General features: G+C 40.5%; 1 protein-coding gene across 6 annotated transcripts in view; it reads right to left on the reverse strand.

Annotated features, from left to right (window-relative positions):
• The window catches only part of FAM135A (family with sequence similarity 135 member A), a 115,796-nt gene that overhangs the window by 95,468 nt on the left and 1,303 nt on the right, over positions 1 to 19,025 (reverse strand). For 5 of the 6 annotated variants that reach the window (XM_041119681.1, XM_030042941.2, XM_041119690.1 and 2 more), the window contains exons 2-3: positions 6,032 to 6,117; positions 1,572 to 1,692 (exon numbers count right to left, since the gene is read on the reverse strand). In XM_041119681.1, coding sequence (XP_040975615.1) covers positions 1,572 to 1,648 — 77 coding nt within the window. In that variant the 5' untranslated portion in view covers positions 1,649 to 1,692; positions 6,032 to 6,117. The remainder of the gene's footprint in view (positions 1 to 1,571; positions 1,693 to 6,031; positions 6,118 to 19,025) is intronic. The other variant, XM_041119687.1, reaches the window with a different exon arrangement.

Here is a 19,025-nt window from a genome sequence, read left to right on the forward strand (position 1 = left end):
AGACAACCCAAAGACTTTCTTCTCTTCAGGCTCTTCTCTGTTAGAGTTAACATGCTACCATAGTCTACCCTCTCCTTCCCCACCGATTTCAGAGATTAAAAAAGGCTACAGTTCAACAGACTGTGCTTTTTTGTTGAAGTAATTAGAATATTCTCAGCGTTTTCCCAGACCTCTTAAGCCTTCCTTAATCCTCCTCCTCCATTAAAGAGTGAAATTACAATTTTCCCTAAAAAGAGGACATAGACAGTTTGTTGCATATTCTTTGACTGCAAACAGTAGCAAGCGTAATGGGTAATCACTTCTGTCAGTACCAGCTTCAGGTCAAATTCAGAGAAAAGCTAGCTTTTATAAAATATAGATGAAAACCAACAGTAACATGGCAAAGATAGAGGCTAGCTAGCCAAGATATGTTTTATAACAGTATTTTATGCGTCTCTCTGCTGAGCTCCTTCCCAATCCTACCTTTTTTTTTTTATATCACTCTTCCCCAAAATATGCACCTCAGAGGGTTACTGCAAGGTGGAGGAACTATGTGCATCCCAAAGCAATGAAATTTTCCTGTTACTTTACCTTCATCAACTCACCCTGTCAAAAAAAACCCACAACCAACCAAAAAAACCCAGCCCTACCAAAACCAATAACCACCCCCACCTGCCTTGAATTATGACAAGGTTAAAAAAAAGAATGTATTTTCCTATTACTAAAATGTTTCCAAGGAAAGTTATTCTACAATGTTTTGGAAAAACAAGCTATTATAAATCAACAATGATATATATTGTTCCCTGTCTGTAAACACTGACACAGCCTCAACCAGATTTATCTAAAACAAACATCATAGGAACAGCAACACTGACATGTATTTTTACGGTAGTCTGTTAGAAGATTGACAGAAGGGCAATGTACCACAACATGATGACAAATCATCTTTAATAACTTGAAAGTAAGCTACAAAGGATTATTTCCTACATAGCCATGGGAAAGGAGGACCTTAGAACATAATCTGGGGACAATCGGGTAATATCAAACGACAGGAATGTGAAAAAGCCTTCTACAGAGACCAGGTGGAGTAAGAGGAGGTCAGGAGAGTCTAATGAGGCAGTATGGAGTCTTCTGTAACTGTGGAGGCACAGCACAGTGTGAAGAGGAGAGAAGCTGGTGAAGTTCTCCACTGCCAAATTGATAAATGAATAAGTTAATTGGGGCAGCAACATTTTTAAGATTCAAGAAAAACACCTATTGTATTTCAAACAAAAGGGATTACAGAAATTAAGATATGAAAGGGTAAAGGCTTGGGTAAGAATATAATCTACCCTCCAAATCGACAGAGCTTCCCCTCCTCACCAATTAGACAAAAAATGTTTTATTACAACTTAAGTTTTAGGCCAAATTATTTGAGTATTTAATTTTAATTCCTAGAAAATATATGCCTCTCCAATAAAAAATAAAAATTTTTCAAATCGCTATAGAAATAGTCAATAATACATGAAGCAACGCTACATGACAGTACCCATTAAAGTCTTTCAAACATCAGCCATCCATCACAGTTAAGTTTGAAAGAACGCACTACCTACCCTCTTTGAAACAAATCCACATTGAAGAATTTGTGGAGCTCCACGGAGAATTCTACCATAGCCTGAACTTCACTCATGTTTATGAGGATGAAGAAGTCAAAACTTGTCAGCACCTTAGTTACTGAAAACAAACAGAAAACAAACTTTTTAGAACACAAGCTGGGGATAATGCCTATCTGGTCCTTAAAAAGGACAACGCTATACACAATTTTGTGCAGCTTCCTTAAATATACAGGTCCTGAGGTAAACAAGAATACAGGATGTACCAAATCTGGCCCACAATAACTTCTATCTTTGTTGTGAAGGAATCAAATGTTATCAGAGAAGTATCACAACACACCATCAGCATAATACAATCCTGGCACTTACTGATACCTATGTACTGCAGCTCTGCTCTGGCACTCGGCTGGAGAGGGAAAAATACTGCCGACAAGGAGAAAAAGAGCATAGTCTGCTTCCAGCTCTTGTTGAAGCAGAATGACTGTGCAGGCAGCAGTGCCTCAACTCTGACATGAGGACAGGGACAGCTGAATTACAGTGTGGCCAAACAGCACAGAAAAAGTGCCAGACCAGGTCATGTAGGGCTTTAGATGGAGAGATCCTAGAGGGAAGGCAGGAGTTAAGGAGGGCAACATGCCCATTTTTAGTCAGTCTTTGTTAGCACTAAAGTGTTAATTCTCACTGCCTTCTTCACAGTCACAGACTGGCACCTTCCTGCTAATTTACAACTGCCTGCTGATACTTATATTAAAATCCGACAGACTTGTATTGGGTTTGCGTGGCAAATGCCAGAGCAGAGGGATGCCCGAAGGAGGCTGTGACCCCGTGGGAAGCCCGCGCTGGAGCAGGCTCCCGGCAGGACCTGCAGCCCCGTGGAGAGAGGAGCCCACGCTGGAGCAGGTTTGCTGGCAGGACTTGTGACCCCGCAGGGGACCCACGCTGGAGCAGTTCGTGGAGGACTGTCTCCCATGGGAGGGACCCCACGCTGCAGCAGAGGAAGAGTGTGAGGAGTCCTGCCCCTGAAGAGGATGAAGCAGCAGAGACAACGTGTGATGAACTGATCCCATTCCCCTGCGCTGCTAGAGGGGAGGAGGGAGAGAGAACCACGAGTGAAGTTGTGCCCAGGAAGAAGGGAAGGGTGGAGGGAAGGTGTTTTGAGATTTGGTTTTATTTCTCATTACCCTACTCTGGTTTGATTGGCAATAAATTAAGTTAATTTTCCCCACGTTGAGTCTGTTGTGCCCGTGATGGTAATTGGTTGAGTGATCTCTCCCTGTCCTTATCTTGACCCATGACCCTTTTGTTGTATTTTCTCTCCCCTGTCCAGTTAAGGAGGGGGAGTGATAGAGTGGCTGCGTGGTGCTTAGTTGCTGGCTGGGGTTAAACCACAACAAGACTTCACCAAGTTCCGCTGTTTTTCCTCCAACAATATCAACCAGATTAATAAAATAGACAACACTTCTGCAAACGCTTGTCTTCAAACTTCCCAGTTCCTGCAAGTACTACCTGGTTTGAGGAAAAAGCAAACCAAAATACCTATCCTTTGTGCACATTAGTCCATCTTCTGGGTTTAATGCAGAAGCAGTAAACATAAAAAAGCTAGCCTGGCTGGAGCTTGCATGGATTATGGGGTTTTTTTGTTTCCAAAATTTTGAGCATGCATTTGGGTGTTTGTGAAGCAGCAGGCAGTACTACCACAACTGAAACAGAGTAGCTGGCAAAAAAAGTCATCACCACAGCAGATATCACTCACCTGAAAGCAAAGGTGCCTTTAGGGACTACCTCTAGCCTACTAAGTATATTATCTTGGCATATGACTCAAGATAAGATTTACCTTTCTGTACTCACTCTAGAGGAGCTGGAAGGCTTCAAGCACCATAGCACAGGTCTAGATTTTAACTATAAACAAGAAGTTAATTCTGACCTTGGTTTAACAGCCAATACAAGGACTCTGCAAGCACTTTACAAAAACACAGCAGCAGTGTGTTAGTGAAGTAACAGGGGACAGGGTAAGACGAATTTTGCTTCTGAAGCTGAGTTATGACAATATGAAAAACTCAGATCAAGGGCCCTTACTGCAAGATCAAAACTACAGCATCTAGATGACGCTATTAACCCAGCTTGTCTAAAAATCCTGTCATCATTCACATTTCAATCAAGGGACTTCAACAGATTAATCGAATGATGCCACAAGTTTTGCTACAGTATGCAGTGTTAGGACTGTCACTGATAACCTACAGGCTTTGCAACAGCTCCCTCTTCCACTGCTTTGTCTATAGGATTGTGTAGGGATGTCCTCAGTGGTCTTTAAAGCTAGAATCAAGAAGTTCTGCACTCTAATTCTCTGGGGTTGCCATACTGCATTATCACATGTGCACCACCTACCAAAATGCAAGCGTATCTTCTGCAAATGGAACCTGATCTGCCACTGAGCAGAGATCCAAGACCTGTCATGACACTTGGCCACTGGGCAACAAACCTTGTGGGCTGTGCATAAAACCTGTGACGAAACTGTCCAATGCCTCAGAAAGGAGCCCACTTTAAAACACTCAGGAAAAAAGCAAAAGGACTTAGACAAAGGATGCCACGGGTCAGCCTCCTCCAACTTGCATTTTGATGAAACTACATTTTCAAGGGAGGAAGACATCACACCCCTCTGACTCCCCAGCACAACAAGTGGCACTGCCTACATCCCTGAACAGTTTGCCTCCACTAAGAGAAGGGAAAACTCTTCCTGCAGGAGTTGTTGGGCCAAGCAGTCACTCCCAAATGCTTCAGGATCCCTCAAGTCCCCAGTAGGAGAACTCAGAACAATCCAGAACTAGCCCAGTTAGACAAGTTCAAAGGTCCATTTTATGAATGAGTTAATGCAACAAAAAAAGCTAGGAGAGCCACATCTTGCATTACTGCCAAAAGGGCTGTCCAGTGAACTTGTGGTATTTCTATTGTGTCTAACAGGGCTCTAGCTGGGGCCACTCCCTCCCTCCTTTGTCGAGCTGACTTAGTATCCCAAGCCAGCCCACTAATAATTGCCTAGGCAGGCGATCCCTGCAGAGCAAACACAGGGTCCAGCAAACACAGGCCTGCACAACACAGCACCATCTGTTTTAATCCAGTAACACAGTCCTTGCTCAGCTACCAACAGTATTTGGAAAAGTGGCACCTGCGCCTTGCTCCAGTATCAACCGCAAAACTAGTAAGAAATACTGAGCTACAGTTCACAAAATGGTGCATCCAGAAAGCAATGCTGCATGCCACCGTAGGTAGCCGGGATTGCGGTCTATCAGCGGACCTTTGAGGATGGCTTTTTCTTTGCCAAGCATCAGCTTGTTCCACGTGCACCTTAACCTGGGTGAAGGGGAGCACTCACTGCCCTGGGCTGACATAAACCAAATCACTACTTTTCTGTCAAAGTCCTTCATATCAGTGCAAAGGAAAACAGTGTTCTTTGAACTATATAATAGAAAGTGTTATGCAGTGATTAAATATTTTAAAGGAGAAACTCAAACTTGGACAATGTCTTTAAATTTTGTACACTAATCATATAAAAGCCAACAAAAAAAGTTAAACTCATGTAGAAGTATTTATTTGTAGAGATTCCATTTAAATTTACAGCTAAACTTCACTAACTTCAATGACAATAAAAGTTCACAACTCATTTCAGTACTTAGTGAGTGTATTGTTGTATTTTAAAGTATATAATTAGCATTCAGAAACCGAGCTATTGAACTGCACATTTGCTCTGTCTGCCTGTAAGAAGCAGAAGAATCCTTCAGCAGGAGCTCTCTACATATGAGCAACAGAGGTCAATGCAGCATATAAACATGTATCAGAAGATCTGATAATAAATGAGAAGAATACCCCAATACACAGGTTAGAACAGAGGGTTTCATAACTTTTGGTAGTTACTTAACACTTACAATCAAAACACCACTTCCATATTCAAAAATACTTAAGCACTGAGACTGAACATCTCCAATAGTTAAAATGTCAGTTAAAGCCACTTGATCCTATACTGAGGTCCAAAACTTTACTTTTCTTCACACTTCTGGGGGTTTATCTATTTTCTTAAGTTAGAAAGTCTCCTACATATCCTAGCCAGTTGATGCTGTCCCCACACTAGCTCACCACGTCTTCAGTTATCCAAACCAAGCTTTTCTGAGGCCACAATACAAAATGGATCACAGGATATGAGATTTTAAAAGACCATCAGAAGGAAAAAATGTTTCTTGATTCTGTTTTTTTCTAAATTGATCATTTTAGTGATACTTTACAGCTGCTGCATCAGAGTACCTGAGAGTGCAATGAAAAGACAGATGGGGGTGTACAGAAACCTCGTAAACCAGCTTTGTTCTCAGAGAAATGCTTGTGTAACAGTGCCATTAATCTAGCTACTTGTATTGGGAACTGCAAGACAATGCTAAGAAACAAAACCGCAGTACGTTCAAAGAATGTCTTACCTCCACTGGTAAATACTCCATTTTAGTATGTTAATTAACCAGTCTTCCAGTTCTTCACTATTGCTGTCAAAAACATACTGCTTGAACTAAAAAACAAACAAACAAAAAATGTTTTACTAAGAGCAGTATCTCTAGAACTTTTCAGTACTCATGTTCTTCATTCTCTTTTCCTGCATCTGAATAACAGCCCCTATCCTGTCCTCTCCAACAATCATACGTGTACTGCCTACCAGCGTTCTCCAATCTGCCCTTGGTTCCTGCACTGCAGTTTTCAGCTTTCTGCAAGTGTAGCAGTCTGATACCTATTTTTCCAAAATAAAGTAAAAAAATAGAACTTCTCATGAAGTCCATGCTCTGGCAAAGCTGACATTGCCATGTTCAGCCAAACTATGCCTGTCTTCACCAAGGAATTCTAAAATCCAGCTCCCAGAGGACTCTAATACACCCACAGCCACCCCAGTCTCCAGAGAGGCTCTCAGCTCACCACCAGCAACATAGCAATGAGGAGGTGGGAGGATATTCTGGCCTGAGTCATCAAATACAGCTCATGCCCCCACGCAGTCCTACATAGCTACCAGGGAGGAGACAACTTACAAGAATAGGTCAGACGAAATTCTCCTGCTAAATCTCATGTCCCTTCTCCTCAGGAGACAAAATTCAGGGGAAAAGGGGGAGAGCCCTAAGACTAAGAACCCACTTTCTTAGAGCAAACGTTACAGGTAGGTCAGTGCCACCTAATATTCTGAAACTCTCCTTGAAGCTCCTGCTAAACCACTACCTTAAAAGTGTTTGCTAAGAATCAGTCTATCTCCCCTGTATTCTTAAACCATTAGGGTATTTAAAAAAATACCCTAAAAAATAACCGAAGTCTCCCTTTTATCTGATGACCTCTAGATTTCGGACACAAAAGAAAAGAGAATGCTTAGTTATCCCTTCTTAGAGGAACTTTGCATCCTTTCCGTACCTATGTTTCAGAGAAATACAAACACAAAATCTATCACAGCTTGTGCAGGCAAGCCATGAAGCTAAACTGGTCTTGCCTTAGCTTCAGAGAGAAGAAAACAGGGAAAGTGGAGCATAAAAAATACATTATCTGGAATTTTTTAAAATAGAAATCACTTGTGCATGTCACATGTGATACTACGTCTTTGATACCACGAGTTATCAATAAAACACTGGTAAAATCCTGATACTATAATGCCGCATCAAAATGGCACCGACATTTATTCCATTTGTTTAACAATGCAATACAGCCTGTGTCATATCAGTTCTCTTTTAACAAGGACTAAGTTCTTTTTTAAAGGAGAGAGAAAACACAGAAAATTCTGAGTAGTTGAACTTTTTCTAGCCTTAGATTTAGTATTTTATATTCAGTGTTAGTCAGAACCAAAAATACAGAATCCTACAAATGAAAATAGACGAAATGTTTATTTTCCTCCACTTTTCTTCTAGCTGCTCATTTAATACAGTCTTCAGATAATTTTCTTCTTCTAAGTTGCTGTAGGAGCTTTGTACACCTCCATCCCTGACCTTTTTTTTTCCTGTCCTCTCCTCCTTTATGCTCAGAGATCCAGCACAAATTCAGCCACCATCTATCTCTGTGCTGATGACTCACAGGTTTGTCCCCCCACCTGAGAACTGTCTTCAATTCCAATTTTAGCTGTTTCTTGGACACAGCCTTCAGCTGAAACGCAATGTGGTGAAAACAGAGTTCCTGACCTGACCTGCAAGGCTATTCCTAATACCTACTTTCTGAGCATGTACAATAGCATAATCTGACTGTAAACGTAGACAGTATTTTTCATTTAGTTTTCTCTGGGTTCTCATAGACTTTGGCAAGCCTATGAACAAGACCTGCCAAATTTTTCTGCATGTGATTAGAAATACGTCCCATCTATCCATACAGCCAAAACTCATCCAAGCTAATATCCTCTTCTGTTTTAATTACTGTGAGGCTGAAAAAGCATAATTCACTGCATGTATTAGTTCAGCATGGTGCTGTGAAGAACCAGCCTGTTATTTTGATCATGTCACCTCTCTCTCTGCATCCCCTGCAGAGAGAACCTGAACTACTGCATCAAGTGTAACCTTCTTGTCTTCCTTTGAAATCCTTTCGCAGCTGTGCGGCACCCGGTATCACAGTGTTTGGGTTGAAGACTAGAGCTTCCCAGCACTACAAATAAACCCTGGCTTTCCATAATTAAAAAGGTGATGGGGTAGGAAAAGAAACGCTAACTTAATTTTGGATTGCATAATCATCATGTTGTAAAACAAGGAAACAAACAAACAAAAAATCTCCTAAAGTGGAGGTATCTAGGATACCTTATTCAAATCGTTATCCCAATTTTAAAAAGGTAACATGACCATCACTCAGAAAAAGACAACAGAATAGACTGCTTTATGTCAGGATTTATTCATTAAATTCTTTTTAAAGCTTCACAGTTATAAATACTTATATGAATGTAAATAACCACAGTTACTTAAATATAGTTAATCGATGCCCTAATTTCATGGGCTCAGGGCAAAACTCAGCTATTACAATTTTCTTCTTGCCTGGTTCTCTAAGCCTAGATTACTTCCCAGACAGCCATTACAAGGTTTGATTCACCATTTCTAACAAAGCTAATGCAAGATTTCTATGACATTTTAATGGGCTAGATAAACAACCAGCCTAATCAAGCATTAAAATTCAAATTTTCCTACTTTTTGCTTTAAATTTAGCACTGATATCTGGTCCTCTGTGCAGCACACTGATAAAAACAACATACTCGCTACTTTGAGCTGACAACTTGATTATTCCCACTGAGCATGGAATTCATTAATATGTTGCATTTATTTCTTTTCTTCTCCCCTACTAATAGATCATGTATGTGATACAGTAATTCATCTTGAACATTTATTAGGCTTATTCCCTTCTAGCCTAGCATTGGTCTTTGTCTGTCTGACAAATGACATGTTATTTCTAAGCTTCCTCATTAAAAAGTTTAACAGGAAAAGTTCTGTGAGCAGCACAGTTAAAAGCTTGCTTTCCTACCGATGTGTCCTCCTCCCTCCACCATGATAACCTCCTACCTTTAATGGCCCCTTGACTAGGCAAAAAATCACACACATCCCGCAGGTACAGTGAAGCTATATCCACAGCGACTGGCCAGCTGCTGCAAAACAGACCTCATGCTAGCTGACTTTCTGTATTTTCCTCCCTCCAGTATGGGCACTAACTTCAGTGTCTTCTCTCTTCAGTCACCAATTCACACTACACAAAAACTTCATCACCTCCGAGGTCCCTTCTTCTCTTCCACATTAGGCTGAATTGAGCAATGGTTTCAACAGTAATTTGTGAAGAAAGAGGAAACAGAACATGAGCAAACCAAACTGAATGTTTTATTTGCTGTTTACAAAGACTTCCCCTAAAAAGAAAACCCACATTTTAAAAGTTATGATTAAAAGGGTATGAAATAACTGGCACAAATGTGACTGTCTTTGAGACAGAACGAGCAAACTGCAGCATTTTGATGAAAAGCAGTGGCAGTTCAGGGTATGTGCTACCACATTAAGCCAGCCCTTTGTCCCACTTCAGTGCTGCATACTGGCTGAGGAAGAAAAAAGAACCGAATACTACTACACTCTCATGCTAAGAACCAAGGAGGACAGTGTAAATCAGCAGTTAAGCTGTCCATTCGCCATCAAGCTACCTCAACAACAGTGATGAAAATAAATACTTCTAACTAAAGCAGAAGTAATGTATCTAGAAATACATCTGTAAATCAATTGCTTTGCTTACAATTTTCAATTAATGTCATCAATCTTTTCCTAACAATCTCTCCAGAAGAGCAATATAGGGGTGTCCTGGTTTCAGCTGGGATAGAGTCAACATTCTTCTCATACCGAACCCAAAACAAGAAAAATGAAGTGCTTACTCTAAATACTTAATTAAAAGTCTTCTGGAACTTTACATAAAAAGTATATAATCATCTTAAAGTAAACTGAAAAAATATAAATTGCAAGCTGTAATATTTTGGCTCAAAGAACAAATTGCATAGCTTAATACATCCACCTTCTCATAATCTCAAGAATTTATGAAGGACGCACTAGCTAAGAATTAATAAAGTAGGAGAGGGAAGCTTACTAAAATAATATGATTCTGCCCAAGTGAATAGGTTCTTCATAAAATATTAAGGAGTATACTTAAAACATACTTCATTCTCCTACTTACACAAAGGAAGAAAGTGATACCTCTTTGAATTCCACAGCTCAAGCAATGCCATTAAATGAAAAATAACTCTCACACGGACGGATGAATTTGGCATTAAAATGTCTGCAATGACTGTTATGTCATTACTCTGCCATATTTTATGAATCAGAAGCGTGTCCAAAAGAAGTTGTTGCAACTTCTCTCTCACCCACCTCAAGTAAACTTACTGTCAAAAAAATAAAGCTTTGATTTCAAGAGAAATAAAAATAAATCTAACTGGACATGCTCAGTAAATTATTTTTAATAGGTAATAATTCCATATTATTGTCCTCTGTAAATAAAACAGAGCACAATTTACAGAGTTGAGTCATTGTTCCAATATCTGCTCTGAGGTCATGGTTTGATAAGATGATAAATACAGTTTAGATTTGACAGGTTGATTTTGTATTGGAAGGCTTTATGCCAAATAGTTACTGTCTTTCCTCCCACAGTAGGCATTAAGTTAGCGCAAATGATACATTGTGTACTCTTATTAACTTAAGAAACGTGATAGTTTACCTGCCTGATCAAAGTTACATTAGGACATAATCTGATAGTAAATCTGATCCAGGATCAGTGGTCACAAAACCACTTCCTTGGTAGTTCCTACACCAATATCATCTGTGGTGATAGGCTGGGTAGGCCAACACAGAAAAACAGTGACTCTGCTAGGACTTTCACACAGATACTAGCTATTTTAGAAACGCATAGCAGTACTGTACCAAAGCCTGTTTTATTTTTCAACACCTAATGTTAATAACCTAATATAAAGTCAGCTGATTTGGGACTGGTTTTACAGTACGTCTTTAAAAACATAATCCTTTATTTCACTTTTTTTCCTTGTGGTTTGGCTTCCAGTTTCCTACCACTTTAACAAAACAAATCAAGACAAGCATTATAGCACATAAATTTAGGTTAAAAGTTTGATTCTTTGCTTTTCAATGCAAAAAAAAAAAAAAAATCTAAAAACTCTGGAAATATAAAACATTGTTTTTATCTTGTAATTTCTGTCCACTGCCTTTATTCAATACCCGCCAGAGAAATGTCATATTCTTATTTTGTTCTTCCTTTATTAATGATTTTCTGACCACAGGTCTTCTAAGACCCTCCCTGCAACTCTTCTGTTAGGCAAAACATGCATTAGTTTTACAGTCAAATCTGTACTATTCCAGTACAAAGTGCAATTTAGTTATTGTTTTATGACACAAGCGTAAATTTGAAGGACAATTAAGCAGACTGCCATTGCAAGCAACAACCTAACGTGGTCATGGGAAAGTATTTCAGAATGTGCATTAAAGCTTTTCAAAAACATATTGTAGCAAACAAACATCTGCATGTCAGTTTGGTCTAAGACTTTAAGCTCTCGCTGCTTGCTTATCTTCATCTTCATACTGACCTGGTGAGGAAGAGCCATACTTTTCTCTGCAACCTCAGGCAGCACCTCCAGCAACTTATTTCCTGCTCGCCTCCAAATCTAAGAACAGTTAAGTTGAAACATATCTAACCCTTTAAGTTTACTTAGCCATTTCCAAAACCAGTCAAGCACTGGATTTCAATGCTCTGTCCTTGATGTCCTCTACTCTCTTTTCTACCATTGAAGCCTGGAGCAAACCAGAGCTGACCCAACAGCTACTAGCAGAAAAAAAACAACCCCAAAACAAACACCCCCCCCCACCAAAAAAAAAAAACCAAAATAAAATTAAAATCACTCCCTGTTTTCCTTTATCTGCTTTAGAAGAATAGGGACTAAACACAGTACATAGAGTACTGCGTGTGCTTTTTGATCGACAAATGCTCAGCACGAGAAGTTTCTGAAGAAACAAGTGTCAAGTAAAGAAGACGCTGATCAGCAGTGGTGGACAACTGTGATGGCAGCTTGAACAAACTGAGCAGAGCTCAGCATATACGCTATAGAAAGAATGGACGTCAGTAAGCACCATGAGAAAACAGCACATTCTATATTATCAGCAGCAAAGTCTTTAAAGGATTTCCCTCCAATACCTCTGGGGACTTGCTCCCACCCGCCCCACAAACAGCTATCTCTGCAATTGTGCTGGCAGTTGCAGGGGGAAAAAAACCTACCACCACCAAAACAAACCTTTACAGGCATTTTGGAGGTTACTTTGTAAGTTTTGGGGGTTTGTTTTTTTTATTTAAACTGCAACACTTTACTGATTTAAATACAACACGGCTCCACAAACAGCTGCACCGACACATCTGAAAGAGTACGCCAATATTAGTATCTAACCCTGAAGAAGTAAGCAAGGGCACGCCAAGAATTTAAGCCAACTTTACCCGTGAAACTACACGAAGTCTTCCACACCAGCAACAGCTTCAGAAGTTTCTGCCCCAGGTGCTCGTTCCCATCTTCACAGCATCAGTACGTCGCCCCCGCAACACTGCCAACACAGCGCTCGTGGGACAGCATTTTAAAATGAATTAGTTACCATTTTAGAATAATCTATTTTTGCAGGGCTTGATCAGAGCACTTCCTTATCCTGTTTCAAAGCACAGCTCCACAAACAGCAGCGCCATCGCGGCGATGGGAAGGGAAGGTGAGCGGCGGCCCGACACAGCGGTTCCTCTGGCTAGCCGTCCCCTCAGCGCGCCCACCGCCGTAAGCCACGGCCCAGGCGCGGCAAAGCAAAGAGGTTTAAGCGGCAGAGCGAGAGAAACCGCCCCTTCTCACGGCCATTCCTGAGGTAAAATACCCTCCGTTCCTCCCTCATATTCACTTCGAAAGTTGGAAGAGGAAGGAGACGGCACTCCTGCCCGCCCCGGGAAGGACACAGCCCAAGTGCCGGCCCAGGCCAACGTCTCCCCGGCTCGGCACGGCGCGTCCTCCTCCCTCCTCACAGGCCTGGCTTCCCCGGCAGACAACCGCTCACCTCGGAACCCTCCCCGGCAACCCGGACCGGGGGTATTTCTTTCCCGAAGGCGGCACGGGAGGCTGGAAAGCCGAGCAGCTTCCAGCGGCTTTGTCCCAACAGGCCCAGAAACACGCTCCGCTCGACCGACAGATCTGGCGTCGGGGGACAGGAACAACTTTTGCTGAAGAAGGCCCTTCCACTCCCTGTCATGGAGGAAGAGAGGGACAGGGCCACCCCGGCACCCACCCGAGCTCCACGGGCTGCAACCTCACAGCGCGGGCGTCGCTTCCCCCCTCGCTACGGTGCTGAAATAAAAGTCAGAGAGTCCCTACTAAACAGACAAATGTAGCAGCCTGATCAAATTCAAGTTTTGCTTTTGTTTATTTTGCAGCTTGAAGGCTTTATGCCCCTCTTACCTCCCCCTCCCCGCGTGACATTTAACTGACAGAACAACGCTGATGGGTGAGAAGCCGCTAAAAAAACTGACACAAACCTAAAATGGCATCGCTCTGTTTCTGAAATAATGCATTCAAAATAACATAAGTCTAATGATCACCTTCAGTAGCTTCAGCAGGTAGACTTGAAGGGTTACATCAAAACAAAGCAGTAAACTGATTTTTGAATTAGGCTGAACCGTCACCAATGCTATTTAAACAATTTTTGACAATGTTTTATATGGAACAGTTTCTGTTCGCTCCTTTTCTCCTACCATTTACTTGTCATATTTAGTCAGAAATTCCTGTAACAACGTCTTGTAATCATTAAATCCCTTATACGCTGCATTCAAATTTGCTACAACTAGAACAAGCAAAAACGCCTACTAAATACAACATAACACGTCCAGGGGGAAAAGGTCCAACAACCAGGAACCAAAGCCATCGGAGGCTTTCCCTACCCTGCCGATCGCGTAGCTGGTTTGTTTTCAAACAGGTCCTTGTTCCCTCCTGTCCTACCCGAGAAGGACAAACCAACAGCTGACCATATTGACTGGCCGTGAAAATTCATCTTTCCATCTAAACTCCATCAGTTTTTACACCTTTCACCAGTCAAAAGGCAGGTACCCATCTGCTAGAGGTTCTAGTCACCAGCCCAAATTCAGACCAAACGTTTGTAGCACTGGGTGGCATTCAAATTAATTTCAGAGCCATACAACGTACTTTCCACAGAAGAGGTCATATCTGAAGAATACATAAAGTAAAATTAGCAGCAGGTAAAACCCGATGGCTCAGAGCTTCTGCTCCAGCAGCAAGGGCTTTCGTTAGAAAAAGAAGTCCAGCCTGACAGAATGGCCGCGAACTTGGAGATCTAAGTCTTGACTTCCACTTATAGGTCTAGTATTGACCTCAACCATTTTAAGGTTTTTTCCTCTACGCTGTTTTACATCTAAAGCAGTAAAATGTATGTTTTCTACTACCTATGCCTCATTGTTTTGGCACTTAAAACATCCTCAATACCTTGGCACAATTTGATCTGAATTATTTCACTGAGGTGAGGGGTTTAAGGTTAGAGATGCACGAAAGCATAGGCCCTAGAATTATCTGATAGCTGCTATAATCTCAGAATTTTCCCAGAAAAATCTTTAAAATATATACATATGCTGTTATAGAAAGCTAGATGGGCCACATATAAATAGGCAGGCAAGCAATATGTACTGTAGTTTAAAAGTACTAGATATGCAAATACCTCTACTACTAAAAGACAGCAGCATTAATTACACTATTTAGACAGAATTTTTTTACATGGAAATAGACAATCATTATGCAGAAAAATCATCAAGTGACAACTGAACTGGCAGCCTGAGAAGAAAGTACAGCTTCTTTGAGTAATACTTCTTAAACCTGCAGAAGAGCAAATACTATTACATTTCTCTTGTAAGTTTATATAGAAAGAAGATAAAAGATATACTGCAAGCTATTCTGATACCAAAATTTAAAGGGAAACCTTGCTTATTAACTTTAGAAAATCAACTAAAGCATAAAGAGAATCAATTTCTTTTCTAGCTAGAAAGCGTGATAAGCGTTATCTAGCTTGATATCCTGTGTGCAACAGGTAATGAATGATCTACGTCATGATCAGTAACGGATAGATTCATGAGGTTGCAACACGTGAGCAAGGTTGTGATTATAGTAAGCAGAGCTAGAACACGTGAGCAAGGTTGTGATTATAGTAAGCAGAGCTAGATCTGAGAAACAAGCCAGTTTATTATTTCAAAATGTCAGAAGTCAAGTATAAGGCCTCCTGCACAACTGATGAATGCTACAAATTTTTTCTTCTTAATTCTAGGAATTTAGGGGTGTGGAGTGCACAGGTTTGTGATTAACTATACACATACATACATATATATATGTATAATTATACAGTATTAGAGGTAACAAATTTGTAACTTCTCACTTGAAAATTAAAAATAGTAAAAGCTATATGCTTTCAATTTTCCTGACACAAGCCATGCAATTCAGAAATGAGGAAATTTTTAATTTCTTTTTAGTGAGAAATATTGATAAGGGAGACTTTGTATCTTGTTTCCAACAAAACTGCTTGCAAAATATAAAGTTCAAGATTCTTAGCACTGAAAATGTTCCCAATTCCAAAACCTCCAAAGAAAATCCATTTTAAAAAAAATACTGAAACCATCTAACAAAAAATAGAACTGATGTAATTTCAATCTGCTTTAGCGTTTTCAACTTTTGTTCTGCTTGTAAATTGAACTCTGTGAGGTTTCATTCTGTTCCTTATTTCTCTGCCTGTTCTTTCCAAGAATAGCATTGTCACCGATTTCCTGCTTGAAGTAAACACAATTTGCTCACCTGACTTCTCCCTGACCCAAACTATGGCAAACTTATTTCCTCCCTTTCAGATATTTTTTTTTTGTATACTCTTTGTTGTATACTCTTGTTACCACAAATGTTCCACATATTGTTCTTTGAGGAAGACAATTTGTACAACGGACTTCTACAAATATCAGCAACACCGCATTACCAACATACCAACTGCTTTTGCTAGAAATGAATGCATAAATATTGAACTGCTATGTTCATACTTCTACAGTGACGTAGTTTTCTATACACAACACTTCATGAGATGTAGCCCATGAATGAACGTGATCAAAAGGTGCTTAGTAAAAATGCTAGAGTAGGCCAAAATCAGCAGATGCTCAACAAACGTAAAAGCACGTGTCTTGCCACACAGAAAACACACGGTGCATGAACGTCAACAGAGTGTAAGGACATACTTTACTGTTTTGCCTAGCTGTGGCAGAAAAACACAGAAGTAGCTATTCAGAAACATAGTCTGATTGTAGCAAGCGCACAGGGACAAGAAAAAGTGGCTTTTGAGTGGATTTAACCAGTCAAACCCCGTTCTCTTGCTCCTGATTTAAAACAGCAAGGTTGTGACTTGAAGGTTCCTATATAGGATCCTACATCCTACGTATAAAGCATGTGAAGGTTGCTATATGAACAAACTTCACATTTAAAAAATAAAAAAGAAAAAAATAAAAAAAAAAATCACATTTTCCAAGCTTTTTCACTAGGAGGGAAAATGAATGCAAGATTAAGTAATTTGTAATTCAAGAAACTCTTAAATTATGCTCATAGTTTAACCAAAAGAGAAATTGAATGTGCTGGTACTTCACACGAATACTTATTTTGGCTAAAAGCTCTCTGAGCCAATGGCCTGTCAGAGGTACCTGACATACAACAGTAAGCTGGCAAAATGAATATTCATCACAAACAACTGCTGGTCAACATGCAGATGCTACTCGTCTATCCTGTCATGAAAATGCTTAAAGCACTAGTGACACTGTATTTTTCCATACAGAGGAAAAGGTGAGGGGGGAAAACCCCACACAACAAAAATGCAACTCTTCCTCCTTGGTTAAAGAGAGGGTATATTCTGCCAAGCCCTACAGCCCGTAGTCTGTAGGGATTGGGGGCTGAAAAAGAACAAAAGGATTTCAAGACAAAACACAAAGCATTAAAGATGAATCATTTACCAAGCAAGGATGAGAAGCACTGGTCTGTATCAATAACAACTTCAAACACTGAAACAAGGTCAACAGGAGCAAGAATTCACAACCATTTATTACAATTCTCACACTGAGGTCCATCTTTGGTACCAGTTTAACTTTCACAATTGCTCAGGACGGCACCCAGGCCAAGAGAGAGAGACACAGGCACCAGTACCCTCAGTGTTACGTTAATAAACCCTTATGTACCTGCCTCCTAGGTTGGTGTAGACAGGTAGGTTCTCTTCAAAGAAATAAAATAACAGTACAAGAGTCACAGCTCAGACAGGGCTCCCATATCTTTACCTGCAGTAGGTCAAAACCTTGCCACTCTCAGTAATCTGCCTCACCCCTCTGGCAGAACTTGCTTTCCTATCCACCTCCACAGCCGGCCAGACGGCTGCGGCGTACGTATCCCATCCTAATCGCTTCCAGCACCCTCGAAGAGAACCTCGCACCAAACACCAGACCGTAACCTGTTGAGAGCGAGATACTGACAGAAACATCCTGTCACAGGGTGCTCGCATCTTAAAACCACAACAGTCAAGTCCACCAGAACTTTGTCAGAGTCTTCCTCAGCAGAGAACTGACTAGCAAAGTCAACAGGGAACGCTAGAGAGAGCGAGGGATGTCGATTTTCACATCTCTCCCTGCTTGGGAACTGTATGCACTAATTCTTCTACGTGGGATAAAAATGGAAGAGACAATCCTAGAACCGAGCTGTGGAACCTAGGTACTTCCAAGGGAAATGTTAAAACCACAAACCTAGAGTGCCAGGTAACAGTTTCACTCCCCCATCACTGGGGTTTCAGAAGAGACACCAGGGCTTAGTTCTTCTGAAACCTGAACAAGAACCCGAGGTGTTATCTTTGAGGTTTTGCTGAATTCAAAACAGAACTAAATTCTACAGCAGTGGAATTAAATTGAATCAACAAACGTGTTGGGCTGTCTGGCACATTTTGAAAACCACACTTTTGAAGACAGATGTCAGTTGCCGTGCGCGCTTTACTATTACTGATTACTATTCATGCCAAACCTTACCCAGGCCAGTCGTACCGACTGTAATTTAAAGTGAAGGTAACAAATCAATTTTATTAATACAGTGTTAATTTAAGAACAAAACTAGTATTTTCACATATTATATCAGTCAACTCTTACCAGTTTTGTAGGATTGTATTTCACATAAGGGAAATTTAAACCATTCCAAAGAATGAGCTCGAATTCATATTCTGTGATTTTTTATCGATTACTGAAGGAAAGCTGAAGAATTGACTTATGCTACTTATAGGGGGAAAAAATGAGAGGCAGGAAAGGGAAAACAAGTTGGTCCATCCAAGGAAAACATAGACTAAGATTTATAGCTGTGCTCTGACATACCAAATGCAGGTACTCAGACTGTGACTACTGGCACAGTCGTATGGAAGAAACAGAGCAAGATGACAATCCTGTGTTTCATTCATTTAAAGTATTTACAAAGATCCAGTCAGAGCTTGGATTATTGTTCACTTCCTACAAAGCAGTATTTTCCGTTCTAATGGGCAATGAATTGTTGAATGGAATAATAAAAACTATGCCGAAGTACTTAATTTGCTCCTCCACAAATGCAGAATTCTGTCATCCTGAAAAAGCCGTAATGTTCCAGCAAAACACCGCTTTACTGAACCAGGTTTGGACAGTTATCCTTTAGCAAGGGCCAAGTAGTTTTTTTCTTCGCAATCAAAACACTAAGTAAGAGAAATTTTATGGACGAAAATGTAAAACATTCCCTTCCAGAATAATAAAGATCACACCAGTAGCGTTCTCTACTTGTTATCGGCCCAGCAAACTAAAAGGTGGTACGTGTGTGTGGATTTCAGTTCAGGCTTTGCCCATGTATAAGACCACATTAAG

This window comes from Aquila chrysaetos, chromosome 2 (genome assembly GCF_900496995.4).
Source record: "Aquila chrysaetos chrysaetos chromosome 2, bAquChr1.4, whole genome shotgun sequence".
NCBI lineage: Eukaryota > Metazoa > Chordata > Aves > Accipitriformes > Accipitridae > Aquila > Aquila chrysaetos.